At 63.7% G+C, this 18,989-nt stretch overlaps 1 protein-coding gene across 1 annotated transcript; it reads left to right on the plus strand.

Annotated features, from left to right (window-relative positions):
* Nucleotides 1-11,539: 11,539 nt before the first annotated feature.
* IGSF8 (immunoglobulin superfamily member 8) lies at nt 11,540-18,553 on the plus strand. Its single transcript, XM_032318581.1, has 7 exons — nt 11,540-11,852; nt 14,806-15,183; nt 15,884-16,345; nt 16,710-17,117; nt 17,306-17,719; nt 18,054-18,184; nt 18,303-18,553. Exons 1-6 carry the CDS (start codon nt 11,795-11,797, stop codon nt 18,167-18,169), a joined length of 1,836 nt encoding a protein of 611 aa, XP_032174472.1. The 5' UTR covers nt 11,540-11,794; the 3' UTR covers nt 18,170-18,184; nt 18,303-18,553.
* The last annotated feature ends 436 nt before the right edge of the window (nt 18,554-18,989 follow it).

The following is an 18,989-nucleotide window of genomic DNA, read 5'->3' on the forward strand; positions in this document are numbered from 1 at the left end:
GGGAGGGGCGTCTGTAACCTTATACTGGTTGGAAACAGGTAGAGACGAGCTGGAACAGGACCAGTTAATAAAAAAGGCAAAGCATGAGGGACAAAGAGGGGAAGGGGCGACCAGAGGGGCAGAGAGAGGAGAAAAGCGCCCGTCCCCGCCGTCTGCGAGCAGGAGGAGGACAGAATCCTCCCGGAGTGTCCCCGTTTCTCTGGGCACAGAGATGCGGTGGAGGAAAGCCAGTGCGGCGGGGGCAGGTCTGAGAACCCTGGGTCCAGAAAGCTAGGAGGGAAGGAAGGCCCAGCAAGCCAGTCCTCTCGGGCCCCAGAGGGAGCTCCCTGCAGGGACTATCCACCTCTCCAGCAAACCCACTGTCAGGGCACAGGGCTCAGGCCTGAATTCCCCATATTACTGCCCCCTCCGGGCCTGCACTTGGGATTTTCCACTACGGGGATCCGGAAGGTCACAGCCCGCTTCCGCCCCCCTTCTCCTCTTGGGTTACAGCTGGAGGGGTGGGCAGGATGGGCAGACACCTTCTGACCTGGAATTTGAGCCTGGGGGAGAACAGGCCATGGGGGGAGCAAGAAGGAAAAAGCAGATGCCAGTCCAAGCCCTGGTGTGGACAGGAGAGAGAGAGAAGCTGGTGAAGACACAGCTCGAAGGCTGGTGTTTAGACGTCGGGAGGGAAGGCCCAGGGAAGAAGACCCTGGAGAAGTAGCCGTGGGTGGCCGGGTCGCTCAGCAGCGGGGCAGCCTTGCCCTGGACTGGGGCGGCTGGGGTGGGGGTGTTGGGAGGGTGGCGAGAGGGTCCCTCGGGACGTAGGAGGGTCCTGCTCCTCAGTTCCGGGCTCAGACTCCCTCTCTCTGCCCCACACTCTCTAGGGTGCAAGATGAGACGGGAGGGCAAGCCAGCCCAGAGCCCACAGGCAGGGGGGCCTCAGGCACGGGCCCTGAGCTTGCTCCCCGACCCTCACCCCTGCCGGCACCGCCCAGGGCTGCCCAGTCCTTCCAAGGCCCTGGCTCTGGTCCCCGTGGTCAGGCCCATCCCGGAAAGGACTGTGCCCTCCCTTTGCCCGTCCAGCCTGGTGGGGGCTCAGGCCGTACCCCGCGCTGGGGCTAGCGTGTGGCCCCAGGGCGATGTGGCATTTGGGGCTCAGACAAAAGAAAGGCTGGAGAGGACCCCCTGGGTCCCATCCCTTGCCCAAACATCCCGGACCACCCTCCCTGCCTGGGGGACAGGGGGGCCCTGGGAGTCCACCCCTTCTCCTCCAGCGTGGACCTCAGCCTCCAGGACATGGGTAGGGTGTGGACGTCTGGCCCCTTGATCCGGGGCGCCTTGGCTGGGCTGCTGCCTGTGAAGACAGCCAGCGGTCAGTTGGGGTAAGGCCCCGGAAGTCAGAGGGACAGAGAGCAGAGTAGGGACGACTTGGAAGCAGGAGGCAGAGGGCCGGGGCCTGGCTGGAGAGTGGGTCTGGGAGACGATGGGTGACCCTGAGTCAGGCGTTCGGTGGGCGCGGGGAGACGTGGGGAGCAGGGGTGTGTACGTGCGTGCGTGAGTGTGCCTGAGTGTGCGTGTTGTGACCGAGGGGCACGACCGTGTGGGGACCCGAGTGTGGGGAAGGGGAGGTGTGAGGCACACGCGGAAAATGGGAAGCACGAGCCCCGCGAGACGGCAGAGGCCGCACTGGTTCGCCCGGGGAGTGCGCGGTCCTGGCGTGCCGGGGCGTGTGAGCCCGAGTGCTGGGGCGGAGCCCGCGCGGCCTACGGCCTACGTGAGCGTCCCTGGGAGAAAGTGCGTGTGCACGAGGGGGCGGGGAGGCCGCTCAGCTGCAGATGGCCGTCAAGGTCTCCCAGAAACAGTTCTGTTTCCTAAGTGACTAGCCTCCTGGGGCCTCCAGCCCAGACTTGAAGGTTGTTTCAAGATCATGGGGGGGGTGAAGGGAGACTTGGGAGGCTCTGCCCCCCCACCCCGTCCTCCTCCGCCCCTCACCCCGCTTCTCTGCCCCAGGCCCCGCGGGGGGCCCAGCTCCGCAGCCCTCCTAAGGCCGGCCCTCTCAAGGGTCTCCCTTTCTCTCCCTCTTCCGTCCCCTGGAATACCCCCCCCCCATCCTTCTTCAGGGCCTGGGCTCTTGCTCTCCCCCACCAGGCTTCTGGGGCCTCGTTGGGGACAGAAGGAATTTTCTCTTTCCAACGGGAGGCAGGCCTGGGGGGACAGCATGGATGGGAAACCCGGAAAGGCCTGGAGTGGCCCTGACAAGTGTCCAGTGAGGTCCCTTTCACTCGGCTTCCTCTCCAGGCCTCTCTTCCCACTTCCCGCCAGGGGCGGTGACCTTGTGGTAGAAAGGTTGGGCTCAGAGCCACAGAGTGCCTGGCTGCTGCCTGCTGTGGCCTCAGTTTCCCCACTGAACCACAAGCTGGTGTTGGATTCTCTCTCCGTCTCTCCCTTGATGCCAGCTCCTCTGTCTTCTTTCTGGTCTTTCTTTCCAATCTACTCGAAATGGATGCGAAGACCTTCCTTCGTGGTCTCTCCTCGCTTCTGTTGTCTTTAATCCCCCCACAGATGATTTTTTATTATCGTTTTATTGAACACCGTATGATAAAGAATGCAGAGAATGGAAGAAAGAACACCTAGACTTTTCCTCCATCTCTCTGCCCTGCTGTCTGGGTCTGGAGAGCTCGGGTTGCCCATGCTAACCTTCCCACCCGAGCACGGTGGTCCCGGTACCCCGTCTTCTGACCATCCTGCCTGCGCTCTTTGAAGCCGGTCCTGCTGGGCCCAAGCCGCGGACTGACCTGGGATCAGACGTGCCCCTACTCCGGGCTTGCTCCTTGCTCTGAAGGACAAGGGCCAGAGCCGGAAATTCTGAGCCCCCAGACTCCAGGTTACTTTCTCCCCAGCTTATGGCTCAGCTCAGGTGAACGGGAGAAATCACACGTAGCCGTGTCTGTGTGCTAACTCACTGTCTGGAGACCGGGGTTCAGAGCAGGAGCTGAGGGGGCAGGTGCCCCCATTTTGTTGACCCGTGTGACCCACAAAAAGGAGTGTGATTGCTTTGACTCTTGGCACAGAGGTAGAGAGGGGCTCGGGGCTGGGACCGGATTACCTTGCTTCTTACCAAGAGCTGCTGTGTGAGGCAGGAAGGGGACAGGGTAGGCCCGCGGGTGAGGCTGCGGAAACCTGACGTCGCCTCGCTGGCATGCGATCGGCAAATACCAGATTAGTCTGTTTCCAGAGATTCCTTGGGCTGGAAAAATATGTTCAGGGTGACGGGGTGCAGGGGGTTAATGGACCTCACTGAGTTTGGGGGTCAGGGGTCACAGCTGGGCCCTCTAGGGTTCCTGTTTGCCTTTGATTCCATCCGGACAGGGAGGGAGAGGCCCTCCGGCCCCCTGAGGCAGGTTTGCTTTGGCCGGAGATCTGACCCAGCCACTGGCCCAGAGCACCCCACCTCCCTGTTCCCCCTATGGAGAGGCAGCTTGGCGCCCAGCCTTCCCCCTCCTACCTCCTGCTTCCCGTACCAGGCCCCCTCCACTTGGCCCAGGATGTGGCTCTGCGGGTCTGCCTGTCCCCGCTGGCGCGCCGGACGCCGGGCCCGGAGAGGGTGCCCTGCAAACATCTGGCACATGGGGCCCAGCCTTGTTCCCACGTAAGGAGCCCTTCTAGGGGCTTCAGGGAGTTCGGCCTCCTCTGTGCCTTGGTTCCTCTCGAGGTCCGGGACGCTTTCACTCTTGAGCTCCTGCCTGGGGGCTCTCGGCGCTGCCTGCTGGGGAATGTGAGCTCTCACCTGACTCAGCAGCCCCGGGTCGTTTTGGGGGGCACCACGTCATTCTGAAGTTCTTCTGGCATTCGCCAAGCGCTGGCCGAGTGCGGCTGCCCCATTCCGTACGGGGGGCAGCAGAGACTCTTCCAGTTGAGGCCAACAAGGCTCCCCGCCTCACGGTCCTTCTGTCCCAGTCCAGTCCCATGCCACATAGTCACCCTGGTTTTCTCCCGCTCCCCCGCCCCTTGACCCGGTCTCCTCAAGGCCAGCCCCAGCCCTTGGGGTCGACTCCCCATTTCCTGCAGCTCCCTCACTTCTTCACCTCCATGTCTGCCAAGCAGGACTGGGTGGGGGCCTGGGCTCTGTCTCCCACCTGGGCATTCCCCCACCGCAACGATAGGGGAGCCATGGGCTGGCTATGCGGGACTGGCTCAGTCATTAGCAACGGTGAGCCTGAGTGGTCCTCAGACTCCTATCGATAAAAGGGGGGGGGGGCCGGCTGGGCAGGGCTCTCACCCCTGCCTGTGTCTTACGGGGTCACGCCTGGGCTGCACCCCCGCGGACACACTGTAACTGGTCGGAGGTGAGGCCCAGGCATCGGTGTCCCCAGAGGATTCCATGGGCAGGCAGGGGTGAGAGCCACAGAGCCAGCCCGCCTCCAGGATCTCTATCTAGCTCATGGGAGTGACGGTTACTGAGGTGCCAGATTAGCGTAAGGGCAATTTCCACGTGTTACCTGATTGGGTCCTGGTAACAACACTCTTTCCTAGATAGGGAAACTGAGGCACGATGATCCTCAGCTGACCCAACCAGGGGAGGGGGACTCAAGCCCAAGCAGGCTGGCTCCAGGAACCACACGTGGAACTTCGGCACTGCGAGGACGCAGAGAGAGAGAGATCCTGTCTGGGCTTGCGTCTCTGTCTCCGGGATGGCACCCGCAGAAGTCCCGCTGTGTGATGGCGGGGGAGGGGTGCCCCGAAGATAAAGGGAAGGAGCAGTGCTACCTCGAGCGTGCGTGCTGAGCCCCGCGGGGCTGGCTGCAGGCTGCACCCCGTTTACAGGGTGACGGGAGCTCAGAGAGGAGAGGGGCTTCGCAGCAGGAGGAACTAGGAGGCCTTCCAGAGGAGGCGGCATTCTAGCTGGGCCTTGACACACAGGCAGGATCCGGCTCTGAGCACCAGACAGAGCACAAGCCTTGTAGCGGGAACCACGTGGGCTCAGCCTGGAGCGCCCTGTGGGCAAAGAAGAAAGAGGAGTGTCCACCCTGGGAGTGGGCGTGTGAGCCATTTCACGGGGGCCTTTCAAACACCGGTGATTCCTGCCGGGCTTGGTGGAAAGGATCACCGGGGCGCTTGTTAACCATACGGAAGGGGGTACCTCAGTTGGAAATGCGGATACAGAGGCATTTCCGCGTTTTGAGCGGGAGCCGGATGCTCTAGGAGGGCTCCCGGGGCTGCAGGTGCAGGCCTGGGTGGGGCAGGGGTGTCACACTGGAAGGGACAGGCAGGTGGTTCCCGCGACGATTCAGCCAAGAGGGGGTGAGGGTCCGCAACAAGACGGGCCATCGGACAAGGAAGGGCAGATGAGAAAAGCCTCTGGGAGCAGACTTTCAGGATTTGGCAACGGATCGCGTGTCACGTTGCGGGCGGGGGTGGACGTGGATACAAGGTTAACTAAAATCAGGGTCCAGGATCGAAGGCAACGGTTTGGGAGAGAGATCGTGCGTTCGCTCTGGACGTCTGGCTCGGGAGCTGGCGTCCTCAGCACCAACACCCCATGTCCGAGGGTCACCCCGTCCCCCTGTCCTGTCCGCTGCCTGGACCTGCACCCTCGTTGCTCCCGCAGACGCCAGCTCCTTCGCGGGAGGATGGCCCGTCCTGGCAAGAGGCGCGTGGTCCTGCGCCTGGGCCCGCCACTCGCGAGGCAGAGCTCTTGCTCCTTCGAGCTCGCTTCCTTAACAGTGTGAACCAGTACTGGTGCCCTTGCTTTTCAAGGGTAAGATGAGCTCCAGAGGCAGGAACAGCGCCCGCTGTGGAGGTGATCTGGCCACCCAAGAGGAGACACCTGGCTTTCCTCTCTCTCTCTCTCTCCCACGTGCTCGCGCACTTGCTCAATCACTTGGCCAATGTTCACGGAGCTTCCCCTCCTTGCGAGGCACTGTGCCGGGCGTGGGGGCAGAGCCGAGAAGAGCCAGCAGTGGCCTTGGGAAGCTCACAGCCAAGACAGAGAGGCAGATAGAAGCAAGGCCTGCAATGGTGGGGCAGAGCAGGAAATGCCACCCAAGAGCTGGGGACAGGGTGCTGGGAGCCAGGGGAGGGTCACTTCAGCATCAGGACTCTGGGCCCCGCTCTCCCATGGCCCACGCTTTCGCCCCCGCTGGCCCATCTGCTGCTTTGTTTTTGTAATTTTTATTTCTGGATTTGTTTTCTCTTCATTTTCCCAACAGAGAGCCTTTGGAAAAATTCCACCCTTGTTTCAGTTGGACTCGGGGAAAGGGAGAATTGTCCGTTCTTCGGCCAGGAGGGCCAAGGGGTGCCAGCTCCTGGGGAGCCCAGGTGTGCACAACAGGGGAGCTAGGGGCCGTCAGGTGGGGACCCGGGAAGAGCATGGGGCACCTGGGCAGGAATGGGGACAAGCGGGAGCACAGCGGGCTCACGTGGCTTTGTGGCTTTTCCCAGACCGCTCCTCGTGTTCCCCACACTGACAAGAGGGAAAAGTGAAGACCTCCTCCCACCTAAGGAACCCCATGCACCCTGGGTCCCTTCTCTTCCCCACCTGGGGCGCTCTAAGGGGCTGGGACCCAGAGTCAGAAGGGAGCTTTCAATACCATTCCAGCTCTAGAGGGCTCTGTGTGTGTGTGTGTGGAAATCCTGGGCCACCCCCCCCCCACGAACATGCGTACACACACACACACACACACACACACGCTCTCTTGCTGAGTGCCCTCTCCCTGGGCCTCCAGCATCACACCCATTTATTCCACAAATATTTATGGAGCGCCCACGGGGTGCTGGCAGCTGGAGGTTACACTGGTGGAGCAGCTCTTTCAGAAGGTTCCTGAGGCACCAGGTGTGTGTGCGTGGGCATGCACGTGTGCTCTTGCACTTGTATATATGAGTAAGTGCAGGCCAGGGAAGCAGGAGGAAGAAGACTGTCCCAGAGTCGGATGGTTTGCATTTGAAGCTTGGTGCTGCCCTTCAGCCAGGTGACCTTGGATAACTTGCACAATCCCCCTTTCCCGTCTGCAGGACAGGCCACAAGAATCCTCGCCCCGGGCGGTGCCGCGGGACTGAGTGAGAGTCGGCTGCTCAGTGTAGAGCCAGCAAAAAGCAGGTGCACAGGAAGCACTGGCAACAGCCACCCCCACCCCCCCACCCCCGGGCTCAGGGCTGGTTGTGCGCAAGCTCATAAATGACCCGTTCTCCCCGTCTGGCCCTTGCTCAACCTCAGTGACTCAGAGCAGCCACCTGGCGCTAACCACCTCCTGTCCCCCGCAGCCCACAAACCCCCGTCTGGCAAACCACTGCCTCTTCTGTCCTGGGTCCCTCCCCCCGCCCCAGGCCACTGGGTTGGAGAAGAGATTCATCCAGTGGGGGCTGCCTGCGCCAGGGGCTTCCCTCCACACAGCTGTCTGCGCCACCAGTGGGCTGTAGGTGGGGGGTGCCTCCCGGGCAGAGCCCAGGCACCCAGCCCTCTGGGACTGGGGAGGGGACGGAGGGTGAGGGGATCCCGGCTCAGAGGGATCTGTCCTTGGCATTTGGGAGTGGGCTGCGGCTGGCGCTCATCCTGCAGAGAGAAATGGCACGGCCTTGCTGGGCGCTCGAGCTGGGTCACGCGGAGGCCAGCAGCCGCACTGGGGTGCCTGTGTTCTTGAACAGCTGTCCACGTGGGCTCTGAGACGTGGGGAAGGAGTGTGGGCTCAGCCGGGACAAGAGGAGGGTTCAGGGAGTGCACACACACACACAAACACAAACACGCACACACGCTACCTCGGGAGGACATCATGAGGGCGCAGTGCAGGGGAGGAAGGAGAAATGAGCCCGCGTGTCTGTGTGTGGGTGCGGGAGATGGCTCTGAGGTTCCGTGAGTGTGCGCCTCGGTCCCCGTGGGGATGTCTCTGTTTCCACGTGAGCTGAGGTGAAGGTGAGTTTTGGCTCTACCTCTGTCTTATCTCTTTGCCCGAGCCTCTCAGCAAGTTGGCAGAGAGAATTTTCCCTTTCTTGGGAGGGTGGGAAAACGTGGCTCATCAGGCAGGAGGGCTGAGGGACTCAGACACACACACACACACACACACACACACACACACACACACAGGTCACAGGACCTTCTTCTGTGGGACCCTGAGCTGCGCCGAGCTGGGATTTATGCACCATGAAGAGAGAGAGTGCGCGGAGTCCTCTGCGTGCGTGTGTGGGGTTTCCGCACGTCTGTCTGTTGTCTGGATGGTACGTGTGTCTGTGTCTTCGATGCGTGTGTCGCTGTCTTCAAGGCAGCACCTGTATCCGCAGCTGGGGCTGTGCCTGTGCGTCCTGGGTCCATATCTGTCTCCAAGAATCCCCGTGCCAGGGGCAGGAGCACGGGCCCCTCCACGCCGAGACAATCCGACGCTCAAATCCAAGTTTGGACAGTAGCCGATCCGTTCACCTTGGACACGCACCAAAGCTTCTGGGCACCTGTTTCTTCCCGGGGGTAATAAGAGCACCTACCGCCCCAGGTTCTGGCCAGCGTTTAAATGAGATGAAAACACACACCTGACACAGGTCAGAACACGTTAACGGTCCTGTCTTTGACTAGTCTCTCAGAGAACCGTGTCTTCATGGCTGTGACCATGATGTGTGACGCCTCCGTCAAAATAAGAGATGCTTTAAGGCCCAGCGTGGGTCTCAATGATCTTCAACGACACACAGGACACAGGATGCCTCACAGCCGTCTCGGGGTCTCGTGCTCTATCTGTCCTCTTGAGGGGAGCTACATAAACCCGTGAACCAGAGTCCTGGTGTCTGACGTGTGCCCCCCACCACCACCAGGGATACCTGGAGGGTGAGTGGGCAGCTGGTGATGGCATAGGGCTGACCGCCCCCTCCCAACCCCCGTGGCCACTGCTGGACCCGTCTCTCCGCCATCTCAGGCTGCCTCCCTCCTTTCTCTGCTGCCCCCTCCACAAGCATCAGCCACAGTGCTGGTGCCAGGCACGCCCGCGTGGCTTTTAATGGGCCAGCTGGGGAGGGGGCAGGAGCCCTGGCCAGTCTGTAGGCTGCAGCTCTCCGGGCAGCATGTGCGTGTGCATGTGTGCGTGTGCACGTGTGTCTCTGTGTTGGGACGTGTGAGTGACGTCTCTCTGTATGAGGTCCCTCTGTGTTATGGCGAGTACATGCGTCTGTCCCTTGTGTGACGCGCCTGGTGCCGGGGCTCTGCTCCCCCCCACCCCAGCAGTCCCAGTTACATAAGCGGCTGAGCTGGACTCAGCCTGGGCTGCGGGCTCCTCCTGCTGGCAGCCTCCAGAACTCCCAGTCTGGGAGGGGCGCGCATGGGAGAGTCTGGTTCTCCCAGGACCTCAGCCCCACCGGAAACACCAGCCCAGCCCTCAACACCTACCTGCCCCAGCTCCTGCCCAGCCCCAAGTCCTAGGGTGTCCCCAACAACCTGAGTGTCCCCTCTCATAACACTCAGCCTGGGGGCTTGGTTATTACTTGCTTCCGGGGTGTCTCCCTGGCACTGCGGTATGTTCCCTCAAGACAGGGGACCATGCGGGTCGTGCTGACCACATCATCTCCAGGGTCCAGTCCCAGGCCCGGCCTAATCAGTGTTTGCTGAATGACGGAGTTTATAGGATGAAGCAGCTTTGGAGGAGAGACAACGGGATGGGGGACGATTTGGGGCTCTGGGGACAGATGGGCCGGAGCTCATCACACACTGGCCACTTAAAAACTGTGTGGCGTTGGAGAAAATGTTTAAGTCTCTGAACCTTCAGTTTCTCATCTGTTAAATGACACCATCTGACAAGATACGCTGTAAAGACTAGAAATAATGTCCGGAAGGGCCTCAGCGTGTTCGTGTCCCATGAATTATGACATCTACTGGATGAGGGTGGATGGCAACGTCGCCCGTCTCTCAGGCATCAGGAAGCAGAAGTCTGCTTTGCTCCCAAGTAAAGGGACAGTGGTTTTCCTCCCAAGCCGCCCTACACTTCTCCACCTTCACACAGCTCAGTCCGACCTATGGATTGATTTAGGTGAAACGGATCTGGAGAAATCGGGCTGTGAACATGTGGAAGTGGGAGGAAGGCATCCTGTCGCCCTGATCCCAGGCCAGTCCTGGGAGCACTGGGAGGGCCGTCCTTTGCCAGAAGGAGCACTCTGCTTCAGAGTTTCTCTGGTCTCTCCATGTGGCGTCCAACGGGCACTTCCTTTGAGCCAGGCATTGGCTGCATCCAAGGAAGACCTGGTCTGGGCTCTGCCACTTTTCCTCTTGAAGCCTCAGTTTCCTCCTCTGCCAAAGGGGGAGGGGAGGGAGTGAGCCGTTGGGAGGAGGAGCCTGGGCAGGTAGGGGTTAGAGGGTGAAGGTGCCAGAGGAGCTCTGGGCTCACGTCCCAGGGACCGCCCCTTTGACAGGCGGCTTTGTAGACCTGGCCGCCCCTTCTCCCATCTGGCCCCCCCCTTCCTGCGGTTCCCCACTCCCCACCTTCTCCCGCCCTCGCCCCTCCAGGCCAGGCCCCACTCTCCCCAGGGCCGGGGACGGCCGTCTCTTCCCACGGGAAATCCACTCCCTCACCTATGGCTTCGCTGCTCCTAAGGCTAAACAGAACCCTTCAGGCAGCGGTTTAAAGAATCATTCAAAACCACAAACAAGCCCCTTTACACCCCGTCTCCTATTCTGTGTTATCCTGTGCCAAGAACCTCACGGACGTTATCTCAGCTTATCGTCACGGAAGCCCTTCGGGGCAGATGTCATCCCAGTGCACACGAGGAAGCAGGTGGAAGGGAGTTAGCCAACTTGTGGGATGTCCAACCAACATGCCCAGACGGCGCCCAGACGGCGCCCTCCCCTGCCCCACTCCCTCTGGTTCTGCCGGAGGGGCTGACCAACAGGTCTCCGGGGACTTCGCGAGGCCCAGCGGCGCCCTTCAGCCCAGGCCCCGGCATCCCGGAACCCCTGGGTCCCGCCCACGGCCACTCGAGCGGGGCTGGTGGCAAGGCCTAGCGGCCCCGGGGCAAACACCTGGACCCTAATGGCGTGGCCGGTCCCCTGACCGACCCCGAGGCCCCTGCACCCACGTCTCAGAGGGAAAGGCAGGCAGACGCAGGGTGGGGGCGGGCGGCTGGGTAGGGTCTGGGCCGAGCCCAGGTGCCGCCCCTTTGCGTCGGCCGGAGTCCGGGCGCAGCGGAGACCGAGGTTGGGGCGGGTCCGGGCCGGGGTCCGGGGTCGGATCGCGACTGAAGCCAAGGTTGGGCCGGAGCCCGGACCGAGGTGGGCGGACCAGGGCTGGGGTCTGGGCAGGTCCGGGGTCGGGGCGGGTCAGGGCCGGGGTCCCGGGTCAGATCGGATCCGGGATCCGGGGCCCGGGGCCCAGGGTCGGGGAGCGGGATCTGAACCAGCCCCGGGTGCGGGAGCGGGGCGGAAACAGAGCAGAGGTCGGAGCGGGTCCGCGGTGCGGGGCCTGGAGTAGGGGTGCCTGGGCGGGGCTGGGACCGAGACCGGGGCGGGGGGGGCGGAGGCCGGGCGGCGGGGCGGGGCCAGGGTCAGGCGGGGCGGCGGGGCGGGGCTGGGGCTGGGGCTGGGGCGGGCTGGGGCTGGGGCTGGGGCGGGGCTTGGGTGGGGCGGGGCGCGAACGGTCTCCCGAGTCTCCGCGGAAGGAGGGAAAGCGGTAGGAAGAGGAGGGGGAAGGGGGGGACTCGGAAGCTCCCGCGCCGCTCGCCTCGGCTCGGTGCACCCACGCCTTGCTGCTGCTCGGCTTCGTGCCCCCTACCCGGGCATGCGCCCCCCCAGTTCCCGTCCACCCAGAGCCCGCGCCGACCCCCGGAGCCTCCCCAAAGCCGGCCGCGCAGGATGGGCGCCCTCCGTCCCTCGCCGCGGCTGCCGCCGCCGCTGCTGCTGCTAATGCTGGGTAAGCCGACCCCGTCCCGGCCCCCAACCCCACCGGCAGGTGCCGGCCTCCCGGCGCCCAGCCCGGCCCGCCCCCCGCGTCCCCGGCGTTTCGGACCCCCTAGCACCTGCTACTCCGTCAGGGGCGCCCCGAGCCTCCCCGGGCTCAGCGCCCAGCTGCCCTGAGTGGCTGCCCGCGGAGCCAGCCCCCAGCTCTCGGCCCCCGGCTGGGGCCCAGCGAGGACCCACCGAGGTGCCACCTCCAGGCCGCCGGGCCAGCCCCACTTCTCAGCCGCCATACTCAGGTTCGGGGGTCGCTGCGCCCGAATGCTGCGACTCCCTGCGCCCCACACTCAGTTGAGGCCCAGCACTGGGTGCCCGCCCTGCGTGGGCAGTGCTAGCCCGGCTTCGTAATTGCCCGGAGTTGGCTGGAGGCCCAGGGGCTGGTTCTGCCCGTGATCTTTGAAGTTCAGTCTCCCCAAACGGTTCCCCTCCCCCAGACTTTATCTTCTGAGGTTTGGGGCAGTTACCGCTGTTACCTCTGTCTCCACCCTGGGCAGGCTCTCCCTTTGCCTACTTTCCCTCTCTGGGGTCGCACTGGGCTCTGTAGCATCCCACCGCTCATCACACCCCTTGGTCCCTGCTTCCCTACCCCAGGAGAAGTCAGGCTCCATGGTGACTGATGCCTGATCTCCAAGCACCTTCTGTCTGAGGGTGGGGGGTGTTCCTGGGGAGGGGTTCTGGCCGCTGCTGCCTGGATTCAGGAGAGTCCCTGACCACGCAGTGGCTTTTGGTCTGGGCTGGAGGGTTCCCTTCAGGGGTGGTCTGGGGAGGAGCATGGCTTCGAGACAGCGAGGCCGCCTGTGCAGATGTTCAGGAGGCTGAAGCCCTTGAAATGAGAGCGCAGAGTGGGGCCACCCAGATTCACAGCTGCCATCGGCAAGGCGCAGGCTGACGTAGCCCCAGCAGCCCGTTTCTAGAGCAGAGCTCCCCGGCAGCGCCAAGCAGAGCCTCCGCCCCCCCCCCCCCCCCCAGCTCCATAGGTCCCTGGGCCCTGGGGAACTGGAACGAGGCCTCTCCCTGGGGCCCTGGGTGGGAGGCAGGAGGAAGTTGCTGTGGGGCCCGGTTGCCTAGCAAGTGGCCGCTGTCCCCAGTGGGCAGCGTGAAGTGGAGGAGCCCCATGGCTGGGGAAGTGCGGTGTCTGCGGAGAGTTGCGGAGAGCTGCGGGCCCGCTGCGGGCCCACTGCGTGCAGGCGCTCGCCTTCATTCTGAAGAGGAGGAAGAGAAAGTGCTTTGCTCCAGAGAGCCCACATTGTGAGCGTGGTGGGGGCTTGGCTTTGAACTCGGATCCATCCGCCTGACTGCCAAGCAGGTCTCTGCCCCGCCTTCTCTCTCTGGCTGCGGAGAGAGCTGGCTCACCGCTGCTTTCCTAAGGCGGCCTGGCTGGCCAGCTTTCCCATGGGGCTCTCCAGGCCTCAGCAGCTGTGGAGCCGGGAAGATGGGAGGGGGCTCTTCCGACCAGAGTCTGCCTGGAGGCCCAAAGGTGTCAGCGCCACTGTCTCCACCATCACTGAGATTATGAAATGCCCTGGGGCAGGGCCCTCCTGAGTCACACACTCACTCGCCCTCGGAGGAATGGAGACGTGCTTGGGAGAGGAAGGGACGTGTCAGTACAGCTGGGGAGGGGGCTGGGTCCCAACCTCCTGAGGCCCACCACGTGCTTTAACCAGACGACAGGGGCCTTCCTCCTCCCTGGACTGGGCCACAGAAAGAAGGGGCTAAGAGCCCAGCTCACGTGGGAAGGGGAGCACTTCTGGAGGGGCTGGAGGACGGAGTTCGACCACAGACTTCGTGTTTTCCTCCAACCTCTGCAGAAAGGCCCTAGGTATGCCCCCGGGAGTGACAGACGTTCTGGTTGGTGAGGTCAGTGCCCTTGGGCCTCCCCTGGGAGTTTTCCCGTCTTCCTCCCTGGACTGTCCCTCTGCAGGGGTGCGGAAGCCGTCTCAGGACAATAGGATCTTACATTTCTCATCTGTAAAATGGAGGCAGGAGGCTGACGTCGTCCTCTGTCCTGTGGTGCGGCGTTCTGGGATCTCGTCCCGTGGGGCTCTGGAAGGATGGAGGGAGAGAAGGAAGCAGCAGGGCCCTGCAGGGGGGTCGGGAGTATCCGCCGGGGTGGGGTGAAGAGGAAGATTTTGGAGAGAAAGATGGGAAAGGACAGCTGCAGTTGGTGCCTCTCAACAGAGCAGGAACCTTATATAAGTGACAGCCCAAGAAATGCAAATGAAGGCTTTTGTCAGGGAGTTGGGAGGGGGCGCTGTGCATCTTCGGGGCCAGCAGAGAAGATAGGCAGGCCCTGGGGGGAGGGGTGGGGCTCTTCTGCCCCCAGAGGCCAGGGCAGAGGCTGGTTCTTGCCCCACAAGCCTCAGCTGCCTCGGCAGCCCGGTGGGGTGGGAGCCGCAGTGAGCTCATGGACAGCTGGAGGGGGGAGGGCATTGTGTGGTGCGAACTGGCTGGGTCGGTGCCCTGTCCTGCTCGGGCCACTGGCTCCATTGTCTGGAGTCCCCTGGTCCAGGTGACACAGCTGAGCCAACCCGCCCTTCTGTGCAAGATTTTGCCAGCTCCCCTCAAACACAGAAGAGGGACATGGGGTCTTGGAATCCCTTAGCTGGAAGGCCCCACTGACTGGCTGGACCCCGTGGGAGTGGGGAGATACCGGAGGAAGCCTCAAGGTACAGCTGAGATCACGGAGGGAGAGCAGACGGGCCTCTTTCTGCCAGAAGGGGGATGTTTCCGGGTTCTGAGGCAAAGCCGGGTCTATAACCTGCTTGAGATCCTCAGGGCAGGGCCCCTGCTGGGTCCCCACCTTCCCCAGGTTTACTGTCCTTTATCGGGCGGGGGTCCAGAACGGTGCTGGTAGAGGGAGAGGCAGCGGGGACCCCGGCATCGCCAGCTTGTCCTGCCCTTCCCTACAGGAGTGCAGTGCCTCGCCCGGGAGGTGCTGGTCCCCAAGGGGCCGCTGTACCGAGTGGCCGGCACGGCCGTCTCCATCTCCTGCAACGTGAGCAGCTACGATGGCCCCGCCCAGCAGGACTTCGAGTGGTTCTTCTACCGGCCCGAGGTCCCCGAGGCGGCGCTGGGCATCGTCAGTACCAAGGACCCCCGGTTCTCGTACGCGGTCTTTGGGCCCCGCGTGGCGGCCGGCGAGGTGCAGGTGCAGCGTCTGCAGGGGGACGCCGTGGTGCTCCGGATCACCCGCCTCCAGGCCCAGGACGCGGGCATTTACGAGTGCTACACGCCGTCCACCGACGCCCGCTACCTGGGCAGCTACAGCGGCAAGGTGGAGCTGAGAGGTAGGGCCTGGGCTGGGCGCCGGCCCGTCCGCCCACAGGGCACAGAGTCGGGGCCCGGAGGGACCTGCCTAACCGCACCTCAGGTGTTGTGGCTGAGGAAGCCGAGGTCCAGCGGCTTGTGGGGCTTGCACAAAATCACCCGCCCGGTTAGTGGACATTCTGGGACTCGAACCAAGATCTCTTCTTGGCAGCTCGTTGGCCTTCCTCCTCTGTGGAGCTGCCTCCCGGGAAAGGGGGAGCCCATCCCCTGCCTTCCCTGCTGGGGAGAGCCTGCTAGGGTGAAGGAACTCTGTTCCTAGAGATTCTGGGATGCAGGGGTGGGGGCAGGGGGGTGAAGTGGAGGTAGCAGCAGAGGAAGCAGCGGAGGAGTGGGGCCACGTGACACTTGCTCTCTTTCGTTTCTTTGTCTTCTGAGAAGGAAGATGGAGCCACTTCTCTGAGGTCCTGATGGGGGTTAGTTCTAAACGTAGGGGTGAGTGGGCAAGGGGCTGGGCTGTGAACCTCAGCGAGTACTTATTGAGCGCCTGTTGTGTGCCCAGCACTGTGCCCGGCACCAGGGGGTCACGGAAGAAATAGTACGGGACGAACTCGGCCTGAGAGGAGCTAACTGCTGTCCCTTTAGGGAGACTGGTTGTGCACTGGGAACGGTGACGGGGGCCACCAGCCCCCAGCCCTCCCTCAGTCCAGCTGTTCTCTCCAGTTCTTCCAGATGCCCTGCAGGTGTCTGCTGCCCCCCCAGGGCCTCGAGGCCGCCAGGCCCCAATTTCACCCCCTCGCCTGACCGTGCATGAGGGGCAGGAGCTGGCGCTGGGCTGCCTGGCACGGACGAGCACGCAGGAGCACACGCACCTGGCCGTGTCCTTCGGGAAAGCGGTGCCCGAGGCACCAGTGGGGCGAGCAACTCTGCAGGAAGTGGTGGGGCTCCGGCCGGACTTGGCCGTGGAGGCCGGGGCTCCCTATGCCCAGCGGCTGGCCACCGGGGAGCTGCGGCTGGCCAAAGAGGGGGCTGAGCAGTACCGCATGGTGCTGGGGGGTGCCCAGGCAGAGGACGCGGGCACCTACCACTGCACAGCGGCCGAGTGGATTCAGGACCCCGACGGCAGCTGGGCCCAGATCGCCGAGAAGAGGGCGGTCCTGGCCCACGTGGACGTGCAGACGCTGTGTGAGTGCCGCGTATCCTATGGTGGGAGTCGGGAGCCATGTGGCCGAGGAGGGGCACCGTGGCGGGGGGGGGGCACCGATGGTCACTGCCTGCCTCGAGGGAGCCCATCTTCCCGGGTGAACGGGTCCTGTTAACATCACTTCGCTCCCCCGGCGGGTTTTCCCTGCTCAGGACTTGGCTGCAGAGGCAGGAGGGCCATGGCTGGCAGGGGAGAGGCCCTGGGTGGTGGGGACGGCTGTACCCTGTGAGGGGCAGACAGGCCACCGCGCGGTGCTGCTGCAGAGGAAGGAACTACAGCTGGAGAGTCGAGGCTCTGTGCTCCTCTCCTGCCTCTGTGACACCCCTTCCCTGTCCTGTGTTTCAGCCAGCCAGCTGGCGGTGGCTGTAGGGCCCGGGGAACGTCGGATCGGCCCAGGAGAGCCCTTGGAACTGCTGTGCAACGTGTCAGGGGCCCTGCCTCCACCAGGCCGCCACGCAGCGTACTCTGTGGGCTGGGAGATGGCACCCGCGGGGGCACCGGGGCCTGGCCGCCTGGTAGCCCAGCTGGACACAGAGGGCGTGGGCAGCCTGGGCCCGGGCTACGAGGGCCGGCACATTGCCATGGAGAAGGTGGCGTCCAGAACCTACCGCCTGCGGCTGGAGGCCGCCAGGCCGGGGGATGCGGGTACCTACCGCTGCCTCGCCAAGGCCTACGTCCGAGGGTCTGGGGCTCGGCTTCGAGAAGCAGCCAGTGCCCGCTCCCGGCCGCTCCCCGTGCACGTACGGGAGGAAGGTGAGGGGGTGGCAGGGTTTCTACCGGGTTCAGGGCTTGTGGAAGGAAGCTTTCCCTTTTGATTCGGGGCTTCTCTCCCCCTCCCTGTATCAGCTGCCACCGGGCTTCTCTCTCACGCTCCTCTTCTTCAGGATGGTGGGAACAGTCCTAGCCCCGTGCCCCACTGATGCCATGTCCGTGTTCCACAGGGGTGGTGCTGGAGGCCGTGGCGTGGCTGGCAGGGGGCACCGTGTACCGCGGCGAGACGGCTTCCCTGCTCTGCAACATCTCGGTGCGGGGCGGCCCCCCAGGGCTGCGGCTGGCGGCCAGCTGGTGGGTGGAGCGACCCGAGGCCGGGGAGCTGAGCTCTGGCCCTGCCCAGCTGGTGGGCGGCGTGGGCCAGGACGGTGTGGCGGAGCTGGGCGTCCGGCCCGGAGGAGGGCCCGTCAGCGTGGAGCTGGTGGGGCCCCGGAGCCATCGGCTGCGCCTGCATGGCCTGGGGCCCGAGGATGAAGGCGTGTACCACTGTGCCCCCAGCGCCTGGGTGCAGCATGCCGACTACAGCTGGTACCAGGCCGGCAGTGCCCGCTCGGGGCCCGTCACGGTGTACCCCTACATGCATGGTGAGTGGCCCCTGCCCACCTCCACCCCCGGTCTCTACCCCCCACCCCCATTCAGCCCTTCTTTTGCCCTGTCCTGTTCGCACCTCTCCTGCTCCTGTCCCCTTCCTCCTCCACGGCACTCCATCCCAAGGGTCTCGGAAGCCCACCTTCCGCTCTTTCTGGCACCCGCATCCCCACTGACCAGAGTCAGGATGGAGGGGGCAGGGCAGGCTGTCGGTGAATGGGGGACGCGGGTCCCACAACCCGATGGAGAAGGCGCGGGGAGCAGGCGTGGCAGTGGGTGCCGGGCAGCGGCTCTACCCCGGGCTGAACAGAGCCATCTACTCTCACCCAGCCCTGGACACCCTGTTTGTACCCCTGCTGGTGGGTGCCGGGGTCGCCCTCGTCACCGGCGCCACCGTCCTTGGCACCATCACCTGCTGCTTCATGAAGAGGCTGCGAAAACGGTGATCCCTCGCCCCCCAGGTGAGAGGGGAGAACCCCAACCTCATGGTCTCTCCCCTGCCCCAGGCCGGAGGCGAGCTGCCCCTCCTACCCTCCCTGGGGGGCTCCGTCCTCAGTGCACCCCACACTGTCTCTCCAGTTCTCACAGGTGTCGACTGTCTTCCAGCCCAGCTCCAAGACCACCTCTGGTTGCCTGGCTACCCGTCTCGCTCTGTCCCCCTTCCTTTAATTTATTCGCTCTCGCCCACCCAGAGTGGGGCACACGGCCCGATCCCCCACTCCTCCCTCTGGGCTTCTGTTCTCCCTCTCATGTCCAGCCCATAGAGAGGCCATTCCCTGTCCCAGAATTAGTTTTTCTAAAATGTGAATAAACTTATTTTATAAAACTCAGGGCTAGCCGTGTCTTCCCTGCCCCGGGGCTGAGGTGTGTGGCCAGGCGGTAGCTGGGGGGTTGACAACCTAGTCTGCATGACCCCGCCCTCCCTTCCCACCGCAAATACCATCTGGCCCCTTGGGCCGTGCCACCCACCCCAGGAGGGGACACCTGGGTCCCATCTGCTGCCTGAGCTGTCGGTGCCTTGCCAATCCCTGTTGGGGCTCCAGCGTGGGGAGGGCAGCACAGAGAGGGGGTGAGTTCACTGAGCCCGGCCCCTCCCTCTTCTGTCCCCCTTGCATGTGGCTGGGCGGGGCTGCAGGTGGTGTCTTTTTCTCGCTCTCCACACCACCCCGCCTTCTCCTTCTTGGCCCTCCTCCTCCTGGACCTGACTCCTCCCAGGCCCGGGGGCCTCAGCCTTTTCCTCTCCAGTCTTCATTAGATCCTCATTAT

The sequence above is a fragment of the Mustela erminea genome, chromosome 17, assembly GCF_009829155.1.
Source record: "Mustela erminea isolate mMusErm1 chromosome 17, mMusErm1.Pri, whole genome shotgun sequence".
Taxonomy (NCBI): domain Eukaryota; kingdom Metazoa; phylum Chordata; class Mammalia; order Carnivora; family Mustelidae; genus Mustela; species Mustela erminea.